The 18,354-nt window shown below is 42.7% G+C and overlaps 1 protein-coding gene across 2 annotated transcripts in view; it reads right to left on the reverse strand.

Moving 5' to 3' along the window:
* TADA2A (transcriptional adaptor 2A) overlaps window positions 1-18,354 on the reverse strand; it is a 158,680-nt gene that overhangs the window by 35,894 nt on the left and 104,432 nt on the right. For both annotated transcript variants that reach the window (XM_068125400.2, XM_068125399.2), the window contains 4 exons: window positions 12,419-12,482; window positions 8,000-8,043; window positions 5,169-5,270; window positions 541-612 (listed from right to left, as the gene is read on the reverse strand). In XM_068125400.2, the coding sequence (XP_067981501.1) occupies window positions 541-612; window positions 5,169-5,270; window positions 8,000-8,043; window positions 12,419-12,482 (282 nt within the window). The remainder of the gene's footprint in view (window positions 1-540; window positions 613-5,168; window positions 5,271-7,999; window positions 8,044-12,418; window positions 12,483-18,354) is intronic.

Consider the following 18,354-nt stretch of genomic DNA (forward strand, 5'->3'; position numbering starts at 1 on the left):
ACTATATGTATAGCAAGACTCCACTCCATGATATACTCCATGCTCCACTATATGTATAGCAAGACTCCACTCCACTATATACTCCATTACTCCATACTCCACTATATGTATAGCAAGACTCCACTCAACGATATACTCCATACTCCACTATATGTATAGCAAGACTCCACTCCACGATATACTCCATACTCCACTATATGTATAGCAAGACTCCACTCCACTATATACTCCATTACTCCATACTCCACTATATGTATAGCAAGACTCCACTCCACTATATACTCCATTACTCCATACTCCACTATATGTATAGCAAGACTCCACTCCACTATATACTCCATTACTCCATACTCCACTATATGTATAGCAAGACTCCACTCCACTATATACTCCATTACTCCATACTCCACTATATGTATAGCAAGACTCCACCATTTTCTAACTATATATTTGATGAAATTAATCAGACTATTATTTTGCTACAGATTGCACAAATAGTAATATTCTCAACAAGAATATGTAATTGAAGTTAATACGTACCACGTAGGGTTAAAATCCCAGCTTCGCGTCCTTGCTTCAATCTCTTCACTTCCTGTCGCAACTCTAGTTCCACTGACAAAAGCAACAACAACAAAAAAGAATGACCATTTCACAAACTACTTGTACAATCACAAATACGGTAAATTAGAACGTAAGCAATCTTTTAAATTAGATCTCTAAAAACAAATGGAAGTTACGAGGGAGAGAATAAAGACTTCAGGAGGAGACATACATTATGACACTTCTTTAATAAAAAAACGTTGTTGTCAAGAGTCGAGTTCAAACCAAACACCAATGTCATATTCTAAATTTTTAAGCAATGCCTTGGCCTCTTTGATCCAAACTCTCGAAGCCACTAAGCCACTAAACCACTAAACCACACACTGGTTTTAGCAAAGTCAGCTACTACACTGCTATCCACAGTATTAATCAGCCTACGTGGGCTTTAAAAGCCGTTTTCTGACAATGCCAGCCCAACTCTTGGAAAAGAAGTTGATCCACCGGTGCATTTCTGGCGTACTAACCTTCATCAGCAGTGTGTGTGTATACACACATATATATATATGAATGAATGAATGAATGAATGATCGTTTTAAGGCCATTTTCCCCGCTAGAGCGGGGGTTAGCCTTGCGGGCCCCATGACAATCATGGTTCCCTGTTTGAGGCAATGTTTTTATGGCCGGATGCCCTTCCTGACGCCAACCCTTGGTCACGCTCTTACGATGCGCAGGGACACACACATATATATTAATATTTTTTAAAAAGTTTTTTAGTTTTTTTAGATGAATGAACAGGATTAAATAATCAAATTGATATATGAGGGAAAAATTTACCTGTACAGACCAGGAATCGAACCCAGGTCCTCTGAAAAACCGTACCAGTGCTCTGCCATTTTCCCACATGTATCAATTTAATTATTTAATCCTGTTCATGAATCGAATTGCTTCACTACGCCCCCAGTGGTGTTTATAATCGAGGACATGGATTTGTCCCCCCCATTGGAGGAAGACCCTCTCGTCTTCAGGCCATTGGTGCTCCGATGGTTGGCAGCGAGTGCCCCGGAAGCATCGACGGAAAGAGTGGCAATCATATGTGTGGGAAAATTGCATGCTCAATCAGGGACACACAGATAGCTCAGATACCTAAAGTCGAGCTTTGCTCCTTTACGAGACTTCAGTGGAAGGGGTTAGTTTACTCCCACTATACCTAATGGAGGCTAGGGATGCTTAAGCGAAAAGAGGACCTAAGGAGAGGCGGAGGAGATGAGGTGGGGGAGGGTGTGGGGGGGGGGGGGGAGAGTAACTGCCGACAGCTTAATAGGCAGGCCGATTCATCAATGTGTTTGCCGTTCTTAAGATGGATGTAAAACTGGACGTCCCGTCTGCTGGTATTAGTGCAGGATTGAACGAAATGGGGTACGTTCAAACAGCTGGGGTTTAAACAGCATGTACCATTTTAAAAGAGATGATAACACATTGGCTTCCCTTGACCTAAGACAAGGGAACACGTTTACATTTGTATTTTCTCGTGTAAACATGGAGAATACTTCATTTACTTTATCACCTTGACATTGTCTTGAATGTCAATTTGTAATTTTTTATTTTTTTTAATGACAACCGCTGTGACCACTGTTGACTATCGCCATGGCTTACAAACAACGAGCAAACATCAAAGAATACCACTTATAGTTGAGCAACAAAGTCATTACAAATATTTAAGCAAAAAGACAAATAAGGCAAATGGAAAGGTAAGAGAAATGATGAAACAGGGGTGTGTTCCATTACCAAACAACATGTAGCGCACTCGCCAAGTCGCTTAAGCACTCCAACAAAACGGTTGATAAGGAATGGCTAGCTTGGCAAGCATTAGTCATAATAATCGCTTATTTCCTAAACTTTTCAGATTTCTCTCCAGATTCCCCACTTATTTAGTCCATGACATTGGATCCTCAAATCTGAAGCCAGATTTTGATTATATACTTCAATTAGTCCGTTAGAGTACATTGTGGTTCCAAGGCAAGTGATTTTTGCGCAGGCCGAAAAAATGGCGGCTTAGGATCCCTGCGAGGGGAAAGTCAGCCTTTTTTGTTTTTTTCATGATGAGCACCCCGATAATTATCTTCAAAAAGGGTGTTCATATTTACCCAAACACCCACTTTTCATCCCTTAGGATGCATGCAAAGTTTTGGGCCGCTAGGTTTCTTGGTTTTGGAGTTATGGAAGAAACACACACACACACACACACACACACACACACACACACGTAACCCTCCCCCACTCCCTTAGTCCCTCTACCGAATGCAAGTCAGGATCACCCCACTTCGCCTCTGCATTACCGCCTCCTCCTTGCTCCCACCCACTTTTCACTGGTATTTCTTCATATATACACAAAGAATTAAGTTAAGCACCCCCCCCCCCCGTTTTCTTACAACCTCGCACATTACAAGTTTGTTGTCGTCAAAACAGTGTAATATACCCATGATATTGCTATATTTTCTGGAGAAGTGATATTATGGTCACATAAAAACATAACAATCATGCCGTTTTCAATATTTTATTCTGAATAATTTAAGGTGAAATTTTTTGGGAATTTTAGGCATATTTGCACCTCAATTTAAGTATGGAGCTATAGGTCCATCACGGACAGTGTGGATGACGTTTATGTTTTCTAACGTACAGTCATTGTTCTGAGAAGACCTCTAGCGATCTTTGCGTCAATAACGTGTGTAGGACCCACGTGATCGGATCACTGACTCAACCCTACGTCACAGATGAGTGCACTCATCTGCATTTCATCAATGGATAATTGCTAATGTCATACCAATCATTATTTGATCTCACATACCTTAGAATATATGCCAATGTATACATATACACAAAGAATATATATTAGGGGGTGCTTACCTTAATTCGTTGTGTAGGGGTGCTTAACTTAATTCTTTGTGTATATATACTGTGTATATATATATATATATATATATATATATATATATATATATATGTATATATATATATGTATATATATATATAATATATATATATATATATATAATATATATATATATAATATATATATATATATATATTGTATATATATATATATATATATATTGTATATATATATATATATATATATATATATATATATATATATATATATATATATATATACAGTAGTGACCCCTAATTCCGAACGCCCCTCATCTCGAACTACTCTAATTCCGAACCGTAAATTCGAGAAAATTTTGTCCCTAATTCCGAATGTATTTCTATAACCGAACCGCCAACATAGCGTTAGCGTCGTTCATATTTCCCGCCGCGAGCGTCGAGATTTTGAAGGCTTTGAAGAACCTATTGTGCCTGCTATTGTAGCATTGGGTCAGTCCATGGGCTTGGAGGTGAGTGAAGAGGATGTGGAGGAGTTAGTGGAGGATCACAACAAGGAACTCACCACAGAAGAACTTCAGCACCTCCACAAGATGCAGCAAGAAGAAGTGGCAGTGGAAATTTATTCAGAGGAGGAAGAGGGAGCTAGTGGTAACATTTCCAGTGCTGAAATTAAAGAACTGTGCTTGCATTGGTCTAAAACACAGGCCATTGTTGAAAGGTGGCACCCTAATAAAGCAGTGGTTAACAGGAGCATTAACTTGTTCGGTGACAATGTGATTGACCACTTCAGAAAAATTAAGAAAAGCCGCCAACACCAGGCAACTTTGGAGAGGTGGTTCTCTAAAGAAAGCAAGCCTAGTGAGCCCCAACCCTCTACACGTGGTGTTAAGAGACAAAGAGAGCAAACACCAGAAGCACAGTCATCTGATGTTAGCTTGGAAGGTGCCTCACCCTCCAAGCAATAAAACCCTCTCCCTCCTTCCTCCTCTCCAGCTTCCACATGCACCATCAGAACTCTCCACTAAGGTAAATGCAGTTATTTTCATGTTAGTACATTTATTTCTTGTTATTATTATTATTATTATTTGATATTTAGGGCATTTACTCATCTTATTTTACCTTGAATCATGTGTATTTGCAGTTAACAGTGTCTTGATAATGGATTTTTGGGGTCCAGGAACGGATTAATTCACTTTCCATTATTTCTAATGAGGAAAATAGTTTCTAATTCCGAACTTTTCCCAATCCGAACTTCCGCTGGAACGAATTAAATTCGGATTTAGAGGTCCCACTGTATATATATATATATATATCTGATGTACCCTACTCTGTTGTTACAAAGTATCGGTGCTGCGAAACAGTTTGTTGGCAAGGGTTGTTACCCTACACTGTGTGGTTTGCCATTGCCTTCCCAGCAGTAATTAGGGCAGTAATTAGTAATGTGGCCAAGGTGCCGGAAATAGCAAAAGACACCATGGGATCTTTAATGTCCACCAAATAATACCGGCAGACGTGACACCCGCTTAATGTCCATCCGAGGGATGGCACACAAATCGATGAATCACCCTGCCTGTGAAACACTGGACTGACAGTTTATAGCTGAGTTGAGATTCAAACTCGGGCAAGACGGCTTAGGGGTGAGTGTGCGTACCTCTGGAGTCTAGACCATCTTTACATTCCAATTGTACAGACAGACCATCAACACCGTTTTATATATTTAGGATGGATGTGGTTGTTACAGGCAAAGCTCTGTAGAATCTTGTCCAGTTTCAGTGAGCGAAGCAGCCGACAAAATGGACGAAGGGCTTGAAGCAAGCTCTGAGCACCAATTCCTAAATGCCCTGAAGACAATCACAAACACAAAGTCACACACTACATATCACTATAAAAACACACAAGTTTGGATTTCATCAAACATTATCATTGAATTCAGAGAAGACTTCAGAGCATGCAGCATTTCAGTTCTCCAGGAACAAAAATTACATTCCATCAATCTAAATGTGTACACAAGGATTGAAGGACAACTTGGGGATAAGTCACATTATCTGTGGTATGCAAACCCATTGGTCATGGCAGGACAATCATCCAAGTTAAGCACGTACCATTTCATGGGATTTTAAACTTATAATTGGTTATTTATTTTAAACAGCTGTAATTATGCAGTATTGTCCTCGCTCCAAGGTCATTGGGGACCAAAACATAATCGGAAGACAAGATCTCAGGTACAATTAAATGAAACAAATTTTCTTTACAGTTATTGTGCAGGTAGCTTAAGTGCCAATCATTAAGAGGGCTAAATTTCATGACTAAACTATTTGATTAGGCTCTTAGCCTCTGAAATCACAAATGAAAATGGTTTGCTGAAATTATCAGGATGCAATTGAATGCAAGAGGCCACCCTGTTGGAAATGGGCCCGAACAAGCTGTTACACAGTCTTTGGACATATTGAGCGGTCTATAGTGAGCAGGTTATGGGTCTAGTAGTCTAGTACAGATACACAGGTCTCAGGGCCAAGAAACAGTTCGGCAAAAGTGACCAATGCTAGACAGAACAGAAAACCTAGCTTGTTAAATTGCATTAGAAATGCAGCTTCCCTTTATTAATATTCTGGCTGCAATGATATCGACCCAGACAATCTAAAATCACCACGTAAATCATGGTTTGTATGCAAAATGGCCAGGTCCTTTTAAGGGATTCTGTGCGATTTTTGAATGATCGACATTGTCAGACTCCACCGCAATGGTGTTTTGACCATCTTAGGTGGACGGCAGCAGTATTGGCCAATGTCTATGTAGTGTGACAAATCCATTTCACCTTCACTTAGAAAATAATAGAACACTTGTCTGGCACTCTCAAACGCAGTCTCATGATGTATGCAACAATGCACTGTAATGAGTGTTATCGAAGAGGGGAAGGGGGGGACTGGGGGATTTGGAGTAAGGAGGTAAGGGAGAGTGTTACGGTTTGAACGTTGCACCCAGAAACACATCCGTGCTTCCTTGCTCAATGGCAATTACGAGAAAGTCGATACCGAGCAGAGAGCATTCATACTTGTTAGGCCAAGAAAGAACATGTTGAACCTTAGGTGTTTTTTTATTGACCTCTATATAAACGAGTTGTACACATACTGTGCCATCAAAGTTTTCCTCATTTGTAATTTTACTGTAATTTAGGGTGGACTTTAAAATCCTGACGTGTTTGTTTACAAAAATAATTAAATATATGGTGTGAGGAGCTGATACCATCGAATGGGATAGTGCTTGACCATCACGATTTGTGGATGGCTGACCTTCGCCATGCAGAATCTGGCACTAGATGGCATCGTCTTGTCCATGTTGTTCTTGTTTGTATGCAAAGACTTGGCTAACGTAAGAGCAGGAAGGTAATGTGATGGCAGATCATATCTCCGACCTTTTCTGGCAGCTATTACTACTACCTCTTAGGTATTGGTCACAGCTGCCAAGTGTCATAAAATTAAAAGTAATGTAACAAACATGCAATACCTGTTCGTTACACCTTCTAAAGCATGAAAGGAAAATAAGAAAACTCATTGCAGTGGAACAATGTCATTCAAGTCACTTAACAAGCTCCATAATTAATCAGAGGACTGCCAGCAATATGCAGATATTCCTTATGGATGGGTTCATTCCCCCACAAATAGCACATTTTAGTACGACTTGTAATATCCCCTTCCAGCAGGAGCGGCGCTAAGGCATATATACATCGAGAGAATTGGGGTCGCTCACCTCCCATAACCCTTGAACCCCAGGGACTATCAATTTGTATTTTTACCCTATAAAACCCTCCCGTGCACCCCAAAGTTATAGTTATAATGTAATTAGTGTGTTTCCTTTCTTATAAGACCACAACAGATGACTTGGTGGAATAGCAATGGCATTATCTGCTGCATTATCCGCAGGACAGAATGGGTTGCAAACTGGTCTTCAACTCATTCCATTCAGCGGTTCAGGAATGCATAGAAGTCAAACTAACACACGGACAAACACTTCTCAAATCATAGTAAGATGAAGAAAAGCTTTGTTTTTGTCTTAAAAACATAACAGCGATGATTAAAAATAAAAAGGTGATAACGCAACTGATAACAAGGACATTGCAAAGCCAAGGAGTGAAATGATTTTCTTCGGCTGAAACGCTTTGCCCAAGAGTTTAGAAGGTGAATAAATAAACTAAGGTTGTTTTGATGAAGTTTTATAAATCTTATCAAAATCCTTGTAAGACCAATCTCTATTTTGATTAAATCATTTAAACATTCACATAGTCTTGTGTTATTGGCCCTAGTGATTGATCCTTCTATCTCCTTTGTTTTCAGACAAAAGTAAATGAGTAGGATTCTGTGGTTTTTGTGTCATTTTGCGAGGTTTCCTGTAATATTTCTGCTTCTCCTGCTAATGGAAATTGTTATTACGTTCCAATTCAAAATCAATATGTGCTCTACCAAAACAGCATCAGTTTGATAACCTTTTACCCTCTGTTGTCATTTTCTTTTTTCTTGAGGCAATATAGAAGTTAAAAAAAAAAAAACAATCACAAATGAAAAGATAGACAAACCTTGGAATCTACGCAGGTTTATCAACCCCAACTTCCTGATTATCCTGGAAAAAGAGGAGAATACACAAATTAAAATGTGAGTGAAGATGGAGCAATTAAGTTATCAATAGACGGGACAAATACAACAAGAGATCGAAGATTTGAACTTGATAATAAGGTTGAAGACGTAATGAAAAAGTTTGTGATAAATAAATAGAGCCAAATAAAATTAATAAATAACAACGAAAATGTTACTTGAAATATTAATAAAGGAAGAACAGCAATTGAAAAATGCGATTTGAATGGCAATGATGAAAACACAATTTAACAATGTGAAACAAAAATGAATGTCTAAAAATTATAAAATCAACCGAGAAAATGGAATTTGATGTGAATGCATCAATGGATATGCTTCCGCCCACGTTACATGTCAACTCACTGTTACGTTTGATAACTCAATGTTACGTTTGACCCCAATTAAAGGTCGTATGAAAAATTAAAGGTCACATAGTGACCATAGTGAGTGAGAGAGAAAAGATAAGTAGAAAAAAAAGACACAAGATGTTTCCAACTCGATTATGGTCTGCAAAATGAATTGAAAAGGGAACATGACCTTTGGACCATTATTTGACCTTTCACATGCTGAACCCAAAATTGAATGAGTCACTCTTTCTATCAGAGTCAATACTTGTGCCAAGTGTGGTTGACATCCCATCATTACCTCCGACGCCCAAGGTGTCTAACGTGGAGCCTGACTGGTTCCTCTATCACACGAGGGGTGCTGTTGCATCCTTCTTTCTCTCATTTGTTCCTTAGCTTCCACTTGCCAGATTATGTCGTTCCTTTCTGCTTTCCTACAAACCCCACCATTCTTTGTTCATGCAGGTCCAGACATTCACAGCGAGGGGAAGGGGTAGTTGTGTAAGGTGGACCATCTTAGGTGGACTAAGGTCTCCAACACTCTGGAAAATCCTCTCTATCTCCTTGCTGATGACTTCACTCTCTGCCGCTCCATATCTCAACCCTCAGATCGGCAGGCAGCAGCCTCTTCACTCTCTGCAGACCTGGACAAAATCACAGACTGGGCAAACAAGTGGAACATGTCTTTCAATCCTGACAAATCTCACACTCTTACGATGTCTCTCCGAAAAGACCGACTGGACAACCCTCCTATCTACTTTCTGAACAATCCTCTCCAAGAAGTTCTGTCACTCAAGCTTTGGGGTCTCACTATCTGCCATGATCTTTCCTAGGAAAAATACATTTCCAAGCTGGCCTCCAAAGCCAGACACCGACTGGGCATCCTCCATCATGCAAAGTCCTTCATTGGCACACCTGAGCTCCTCAACCACATACAAAGCTTTCATCGGCAGCTTGATGGAATACTGCTCTCCGCTCTGGGCTGGTGCTTCTTCCTCACACCTAGCTCGGCTTCACGCTGTTGAAACCAAAGCTTTCAGAATCATTGGTATCTCCCATGATGAAGCTGATTCTAAGAGCCCTTCACTCTCTCACCGCAGGCAGGTTGGTGGTCTTTCTGTCTTCTACCGACTCTTCTCCGGCCTAGCTCCCACTGCTCTCTGTGCTCTGTCCCCCAAATTTTCCTGCCGGACGCACAAGATCAGCCAGCAACCCTCTTCTGGTGAAGCCGCCAAAATCAAGACTCTCTGCTCACCTTCACTCTCTCATTCCTCTTTTCTCCCGCCTTTGGAACAAACTCCCACACTCTCTTCAATCCCACTCCCCCCCCCCCCCCCCCAGGTCTTTTAAACAGGTGTTCACCACCATCTCTTAACTTCCCCCATCCAAAACCTTGATCTTTTCTACCCCCGTTAAAACACCCCAAATCCACCTCTTTCATTCTCCAACTTCTTTCCTGAAATTCCTAGTTGTGTCAATTTGTTTTATACCATGTACCTCTTCCCCCCCCCCCCCCCCCTCCCTCCACAGGCCTCTCCCTTCCACAGATCTACCGACATCCCTGTTCTCTACTGTTGTTGTGCTTGTATGTTTTCCTCTCTGTCCCCCTCTTGTCTCCCGCTCCCTTTATTTATTGTATGTTTTATGGGTCTGTGCCTGGTCTCGTTTGTATGGGTCTGTGCTCGGTCGGTAGAAGTCGGTAGAAGACAGAAAGACCACCAACCTGCCTGCGGTGAGAGAGTGAAGGGCTCTTAGAATCAGCTTCATCATGGGAGATACCAATGATTCTGAAAGCTTGTATGGGTCTCGTTTTGTATGGGTCTCGTTTGTTTATGGGTCTGTGCCTGGTCTCGTTTGTTCTGTCGCTCAAGCTTTTGGGTCTCACTATCTGCCATGATCTTTCTTGGGAAAACCACATTTCCAAGCTGGCCTGCAAAGCCAGTCGCCGACTGGGCATCCTCCGTCGTGCGAAGTCCTTCCTAGGCACACCTGAGCTCCTCACCACATACAAGGCTTTCATCCGCAGCTCAATGGAATACTGTTCTCCCCTATGGACTGGTGCTCCTGCCTCACACCTAGCTCGGCTTCATGCTGTTGAAACCAAAGCTTTCAGAATCATTGGAATCTCCCGCGATGAAGCTATCTCTGAGGGCCTTTCACTCACTCACCGCAGGCAGGTAGGTGGTCTTTCTGTCTTCTACCGACTCCTCTCCGGCCTTGCTCCCCCAGCTCTCTCTGTGCTCTGTCCCCCAAATATTCCTACAGGTCGCACAAGATCTGCCAGCAAGCCTCTGATGGTTAAACTGCCGAAATCTCGGCTCTCTGCTCACCTTCACTCCTTCATTCCTCTTTTCTCCCGCCTCTGGAACAAACTCCCACACTCCCTTCAATCCCACTCCTCCCTCCAGGTCTTTAAAACAGCTGTTCACCACCATCTCTTATCTTCTCGAATCCAAAACCTTGATCTTTTCTACCCCCACTAATTCACCCCAGATCCACCTTGTTTGTAATTCCAACTTCTTTCCTGGTAGTCCTGGCAGTGTCCATATGTTTTATGCCTCTCCCGCCCCCTTTTCCATGCCTCCCCCCCAAAGCCCTCTCCCTCCCACAGATCTCTCGATGTCTCCATGACTCTCGGTTCCTGCTCTCAAATGTTGTGTTTGTGTCCTTCCCCCTCTCTCCCCATCTTGTCTACCGCTCCCGATGTTATTTGTTTTATGTGTCGGTTTGTCGGTTATGTGTCGGTTTGTCGGTTTGTCTTTCTGTGTGATAAATGTTCGCTCTTTCACGAGCCTCGATCTTGTATACAAAGGAAAAAAAAAAAAAAAGAAAAAAAAGAGGGCGATTTATGTGCTCTCGTGCTGAGACTCCATTGGTTCCATGCCTTCAGTCTATGTAACGATTAATTGAAGAATTACACGATTCTTCAAAACTATTTTTATTATTATTTACACCATCGTTATTGTTAAATTGTTAAAAGCATTAAGTTGTCATCTCGTTTGATCGTCGTGGAGAGAAGATCCTGCTGGCGTTGCCACAACAGTTGGTTTTGGCCACGAACTGGGGTCGTGTAATTGTTCACACCTGTGGTTCAAATTTAGCCTCGTACCATTGGGTATTCCGAGGCAAGTACGCCAAACACGTCCATGGTCCACCAATACCTATACAAGTATATATGTTACCATAGAAAAGTACATTTTTGGAAAAATATCTAATTGGAAAATGTAATAACCGATGGTCATTACCTCCGCCATCAATGGTGAACGGAGATCGTTTCCACCCCTGTCTGTTTGTCTGGCAGTGAGTAGGATATCTCAAAAAAAATGTAACGATGGATTCAAACGAAATTTGGTGGACAGTTTGGGTGTTTGACAAGGACCAATTTTTCGATTTTGGTGAAGATGTGGATCCTTATTGAGCCGATCAGTGGCATACAAAACATAGACTGTTCAGCCTGGCTGAGGTATGTGTTAACTACCAAGTGCCGTTCTAGTTCCAAATGTTTTGTTCTTCAAAGCACGAGTATAGAGAGGGAGAAATAGAAGGAGAATGAGAACGAAACTCTTTGGGCAAATCCTGCATGAAGATTCACACCATTTACGCTTTTAAGGGATTCTTCTTCATTACATTACATTACATTGCAATGCAGCCTCAGTTCTGGCTGCAGCCATGATCATCATTTGTTTTATCCACAATATTTTTGAACTCACAAACACACATGCAATTGTCATCTCAATCGAATTAGCATCCATAATAGAGAAGAAAGAAAGAAAGAAAGGGGGACCTCTCAGAGTAGGTGCTCTAACCATTATACCACTGTGTCTGGTAAATCTTGTGAATTCATTTTCCAGCATTCAGTCTCCTTTGAGCAGCTCTGGTCAACTTGAATTCCATATTTCAGTTTAAAAAAAAATTCTGCATGAACCGTTGACTAAAGGTAAAGCAACAGGAAGAAAACAAAATGAACAATCTAATTGGGAAAGGAAAGAATGCAGACAAAAGGTGTAGCAGCAAATTTACCTCTTACGTCTCTGTCTCTCCCTAACACGTGATAAGTAAATATCAACCACAGCCAGCTTCAGCTCTGAAAAAGAGAGAATCACAATAAAACTAGAATTCAAAATTTGAACAGTACCGACAACCAAAAGCACAAATGTTTAATTTCAAACCGAGTAATCAACCTTTATATATCAAGCAGAGAGAACAGCAGCTTGGCACAAGTTCGGAAGTATTAAAAATGAATTTCTGAGTGGTACAAAATCAGAAAATTAGCAAAATAAATCCCTCATTTATGAGTAATTTGCTCATGTTGTGTTTAAAAACAGTTCATGTGAAAGGAACAAAATAAACGGTATAGTAGTAGCTATCGTTTAAAAACCAGGTCAACTCTAACATTTGAGGAATCTGGATTGTGTCATGGGTCATTCCATGCAGACCTACAACGGCATTCGGTAGAGCACATACCTCCGCCAGGCTCAACAGTTTACGTTTTGTATCCCTACGATAGGCCGGATCTGGATCCGGCCATGAACCAAAATCGAATTGGTGTGTTCTTGTCACCTAACCAACTCATCCACCTAGCTTTGTCATAATCCGTCCACAACTTTTTGAGATATCGTGCTATGTATAGTTTTTGGCCCTTTCACTCAATGGTGGACAATCACTTGGAAATTCTAATATCTGGATCCGGATCTTCACTCAAATTGAATCTATTAGTCCTTGTCATAGACCCAACCTGTCCACCGAATTTCATCCGAATCCGTCCATAACTTTTTGCGATATCCTGCTCATACAGAAAAACAGACAGATTGGGGTGAAAACAGAACCTCCGTCCATCTTTGGTGGAGGAGGTAAAAAAACAAGCAAGCTTGAGATATAATTACGTGAATAATGCCGAACCAAAGTTTCCTGTGCATTCAACGACACCGAATGAGTGTTCACTCATTTCCCCGACTGGTGGTACAAACTCGACAGGGCCGAAAGTAAAGCGAAGTTCGACAAGAGATAGAAATACTGTTGCGATCCCCTGAAATAGCATAAAAACATTGAAATGTGGCAGAGATTTGAGATGGCAAATGGCAAACATTGAAAGGTGGCAGATACGAAGGGGAGAAAGAAGAGAAGTCTCCAGAAGTAGACATTATTACCCAACCAAAAGAATAGTTCAGCTCAGCCCAAAAGAAGAACGATAAAATCATGATGTTGACAGCCCTGCCAAAAGGTTAGATCAGTTGAAAGACTAAGGTGTGCAATAACCCTCATGAGACACAACTTCAACACACATTATTATGTATGCACTTGTACATAACACACACACACACACACACACACACACACACACACACACACACACACACACACACACGACAGGATGGTACAAATGTAGTTTACTTTGAGGTGTCTAGTCTGGGTTTGATTTTCAGCCAAAATATTAAGTGTGATTGGTGTTAGCAGGCAGGTTATTGGATCATGATACAGAGTGTGCCATCCCTGATACAGACATCAAGTCGGAACCGGTCTGCTAGCATTAGAAGGTGGTCGTTAAAGATTGCACGATCTCTTTCATGAGGGTAGCTAATTGGCCAAATTCCAAATGCCTAATCCAGTTGGCCAAATGCCATGACTCTCTTGCCAATCCACACCTTGCAAGCATGGTGAGTATGCCACACAAGAACCCCAAAAATGAACAAAAAAGGGGGTGTAGGGGAGTCTTGGTCCTGCAGTAGACTGAAATAGGCTGGTGTGATGCATCACACACACACACACACACACACACACACACACACACACACACACACACACACACACACACACACACACACACCCTTTACTTCAATGATGGGTGTGCTATGTGCTAGAGTCTGGAAACGAGGTGGGGAGTGATTTGCAAATCGTGCCATTAAGCAGCACAATTGGTTGATCGAGGCAGCCTGATGGCGTAGGCCAAACTCTCTGGCTATGGCATCCAAGGGCAACGCCGCTCTTGTGGTACTGACCTCCGTTATTCTCGTAGCCAATGTGTGGCTCTCAACGGAATCCTTCCATCTCCCCCACACCTCTCACTATTCCTGATAATGATCTCTGTGACTCCATGGAAAATCCTCTTTATCTATTTGCTGATGACTCACCCTCTGCCGTAACATCCCTCATCCTTTTGCAGGCCGGCTTCAGCCTCTTCCCTCTCTTCAGACCTTGACAAAATCACAAGCTGGTCAAACACTCGGAATATGTGTTTCAGTCCGGACAAATCTCACACTCTCACAATCTCTATCCGAAAATCGTTTGGCAAGCCCTCCAATCTACTTTCTTAACAATCCTCTTGAGGAAGTTCAGTCTCTCATACTCCTGGGTCTCACTATCAGCTATAATTTTTCTTGTGTAAACCACATTTCAAAGTTGGTCTTCGAAACAAGCCGCCGACTGGGCATCGCAAAGTCCTTCCTTAACACACCTGAACTATCGACCTACAAGGCCTTCATCCACAGCTTGATGGAGTACCGCTGCCCCGCCTCACACCCTGCTTAGCTTGACACCATGGAAACCAAGGCTTTTAAGATAATTGGAATCTCCCATGATGAAGCTGAGTCTATGGGCTTATCACTTTGCCATAACACATCCAAATCCAAATTTAATCACTTTGCCATCACACATAATGTTATGAAATCAAATCAAGACCTCGTTTCCCAAATATGAGGCTTTATTGAAATCTATCTCCACATACCCTATACGCACAGAACAAGGAATAATATCAGAATTACTGCAAAAATTATACTAGCATTTCATTGTCCATAACAAATCAAATAATTAATTCTCTGTCATACCTTTCTCGAGCGTCCGCTCACAAAAGACAGATACGAAACCAAAAACTCCTCCTTTCCCCTACAACCCGTTATATTCCCTTCTCAAGGCTATTCCATTTGAATCCTCTTCTTCCTATTTCATCACATTCACCCTCCGTTAAAATACAACCTAGCGAACAAACAAGTAAGCAACACACCAGTAACAAAGCAAAGCTCTACCAACCAAAACGAGTTGGCAGTTGGCACAATCTTCCAGCACGAGTTCGACAAATCCCTTCAGTTCCAGGGTCCCCGGATTCACAAAGAGAATCTTCCTAATCAGTCTGCCCCTTTTGAGATCTTCCTGACTCCAACGGGATCTCCGTTACCTTGACATTATCAAGCATTACTTTATCCCGGTCCATCCTTGCTGCGACTCCGCTTTGACGGGTGAACCCGAGATTCCGTTTCCCATGTCATCAGCAACGTGCTCGTTTCCCTCGCCGCAAGGCACGAGATGGCGAACAGATACAGTAGTCTCACGTCCGTCCTGCCGTGAGATTTATGAGTACATGAGCGTACTCTGGATTTCCCTCTAGAATTTCTATGCGATCCACCAATGGCTCGTATTTACTTTGTCTGACCACTCTTCTCAGAAGAGCCGGACCGGGCCCGGCCAACCAAGAGGGCAATGCTCGCCCGCTAGCACTACGTCGCTGAAAGTGAAACATTCTTTCGTGTGGAGTTTCAATCATCGCGGTACACAATAACGACCGGATTGCATGCAGTGCGTCGGGCAGTAAACATTCCCACTGCTAAGAAGATAAATCACGCGACTTCAAACACATAGACACGGCTCTCCAGATAATCTCCACGCATGGCTGGCGGACTTCCTCTCTAGTCGTAGTCTACGTGTGGCCCTGAATGGGTTTCTCTCATCTCCTCTTCCTGTTCAGGCTGGAGTTCCCCAAGGCAGTGTTCTGGGCCCTGTGCTTTTTCTGGTCTTCATCAATGATCTCTCTGACTCTCTTGAAAATCCTCTCTATCTCTTTGCTGATGACTCTACTCTCTGTCGCTCCATTCTTCATCCCTCAGATCGGCAGTCTGCAGCCTCCTCACTCTCTGCAGACCTGGACAAAATCACAGACTGGGCAAACAAGTGGAACATGTCTTTCAATCCTGACAAATCTCACACTCTTACGATGTCTCTCCGAAAAGACCGACTGGACAACCCTCCCATCCACTTTCTGAATAATCCTCTCCAAGAAGTTCTGTCACTCAAGCTTTTGGGTCTCACTATCTGCCATGATCTTTCCTGGGAAAACCACATTTCAAATCTGGCCTCCAAAGCCAGTCGCCGACTGGGCATCCTCCGTCGTGCGAAGTCCTTCCTTGGCACACCTGAGCTCCTCACCACATACAAGGCTTTCATCCGCAGCTCAATGGAATACTGCTCTCCCCTCTGGGCTGGTGCTCCTGCCTCACACCTAGCTCGTCTTCACGCTGTTGAAACCAAAGCATTCAGAATCATTGGAATCTCCCGCGATGAAGCTAACTCCAAGGGCCTCTCACTGACTCACAGCAGGCAGGTTGGTGGTCTTTCCGTCTTCTACCGATTCCTCTCTGGCCTTGCCCCCCCAGCTCTCTCTGGGCTCTGTCCAGCAAATATTCCCACAGGTCGCACAAGATCTGCCTGCAACCCTCTTATGGTTAAACTGCCAAAATCAAGACTCTCTGCTCACCTTCACTCCTTCATTCCTCTTTTCTCCCACCTCTGGAACAAACTCCCTCACTCTCTTCAATCCCACTCCACCCTCCAGGTCTTTAAAACAGCTGTTCACCACCATCTCTTATCTTCCCCCATCCAAAACCTTGATCTTTTCTATCCCCGCTAATTTCACCCCAATTCCACTTTTTTGAAATACCAACTTCTGTCCTGGAAGTCCTTGGTGTCCTTGTGTTTTATACTTCTCCCACCCGCCCCCCCCCCCCCTTCCCATGCCTCCTCCCCCCAAGCCCTCTCCCTCCCACACATCTCCCTGCTCTTAAATGCTGTGTGCTCTCAAGTGTTTGTGTGCATCCCCTTCTCTTGTCTTCCGCTCCTTCTTTTTATATATTTTGTTTGTCTGGTTGATTTGTTTGTGAAGTAAATGTCAGCTCTTTCACAAGCCTCGATTCAGTATACAAAAAAAAAAAAAAGCCCGTTATAATGTTCCACCAAGCCATTGCCTTGAGGATTGTACGCTGTGGTACAGCTCGTGGCGACACCTCAATCCTGGAGAAACTATTTAATCACTCGAGACAGAAAAGCCGTACCTCTGTCGGAGTGAATGAAAGCAGGCTATCCGAACATTAAGAACAATTGCTGCAAACATTCAATCACCATTGCAGAAGACATGTCAGCGCACAGAAAAGCAAACGGAAATCTAGAGTACTCGTCGACAACAGTAAGAATGTATCGACGCCCCCCTGCTGCTGGCAACGGACCTTAGAAATCGACGTTTAACCGCTCCCACGGCCGTCCGGCATGAATCAGCATCCCCATAGACGGTTTATAAAAACTCGGTTTTACTTCGGCGCACACGGAGCATGTCTTGCAAAGATGCCGGATGTCATCTATAGAAAAAGGCAAATTCCTGCTTTGCACGAAATGAGCCAATCGAGTCACCCCGGGGTGACAGAGCGAATCGTGAATATCCCGTAAAATGTCGGTGGTCATTCCCGAGCAGACAAGTTGAGACAGAGCGTCGGCAGCCAGATTATCTCGTTCCGGCCTGTAACTAATGTCGAAACTGAAGTCAGCTAATTCTACATGCCAGCAAGCGATTTTCTCATTTTTAATCTTCTGCGTATGGCGTCCATCATACATGAACGCAACGGACTGCTGGTCCATGATTAACTGGAAATGTTTCCCTAGAAGGAAATAGCGCCACCATCTGACGGCTTCCACGATCGCGTAAGCTTCCTTCTCGATAGTGAAATGTCGTTTTTCACTATCAGACAGTGTGCGAGAGAAAAAGGCGACCGGTCTTCCAGCTTCATTGAGGGTAGCTGCGATAGCACAGTCCGCGGTCTGTCTGTCTCGATCATAAAAGGAATAGTCTCGTCGATCGAGGTCACAACAGCATTGGGTATGTCTGTTTTCAATAGCTGAAAAGCGGCCTTCGTGGCCACGTT

Source organism: Myxine glutinosa, chromosome 8 (genome assembly GCF_964187855.1).
Source record: "Myxine glutinosa chromosome 8, kmMyxGlut1.1, whole genome shotgun sequence".
Taxonomy (NCBI): domain Eukaryota; kingdom Metazoa; phylum Chordata; class Myxini; order Myxiniformes; family Myxinidae; genus Myxine; species Myxine glutinosa.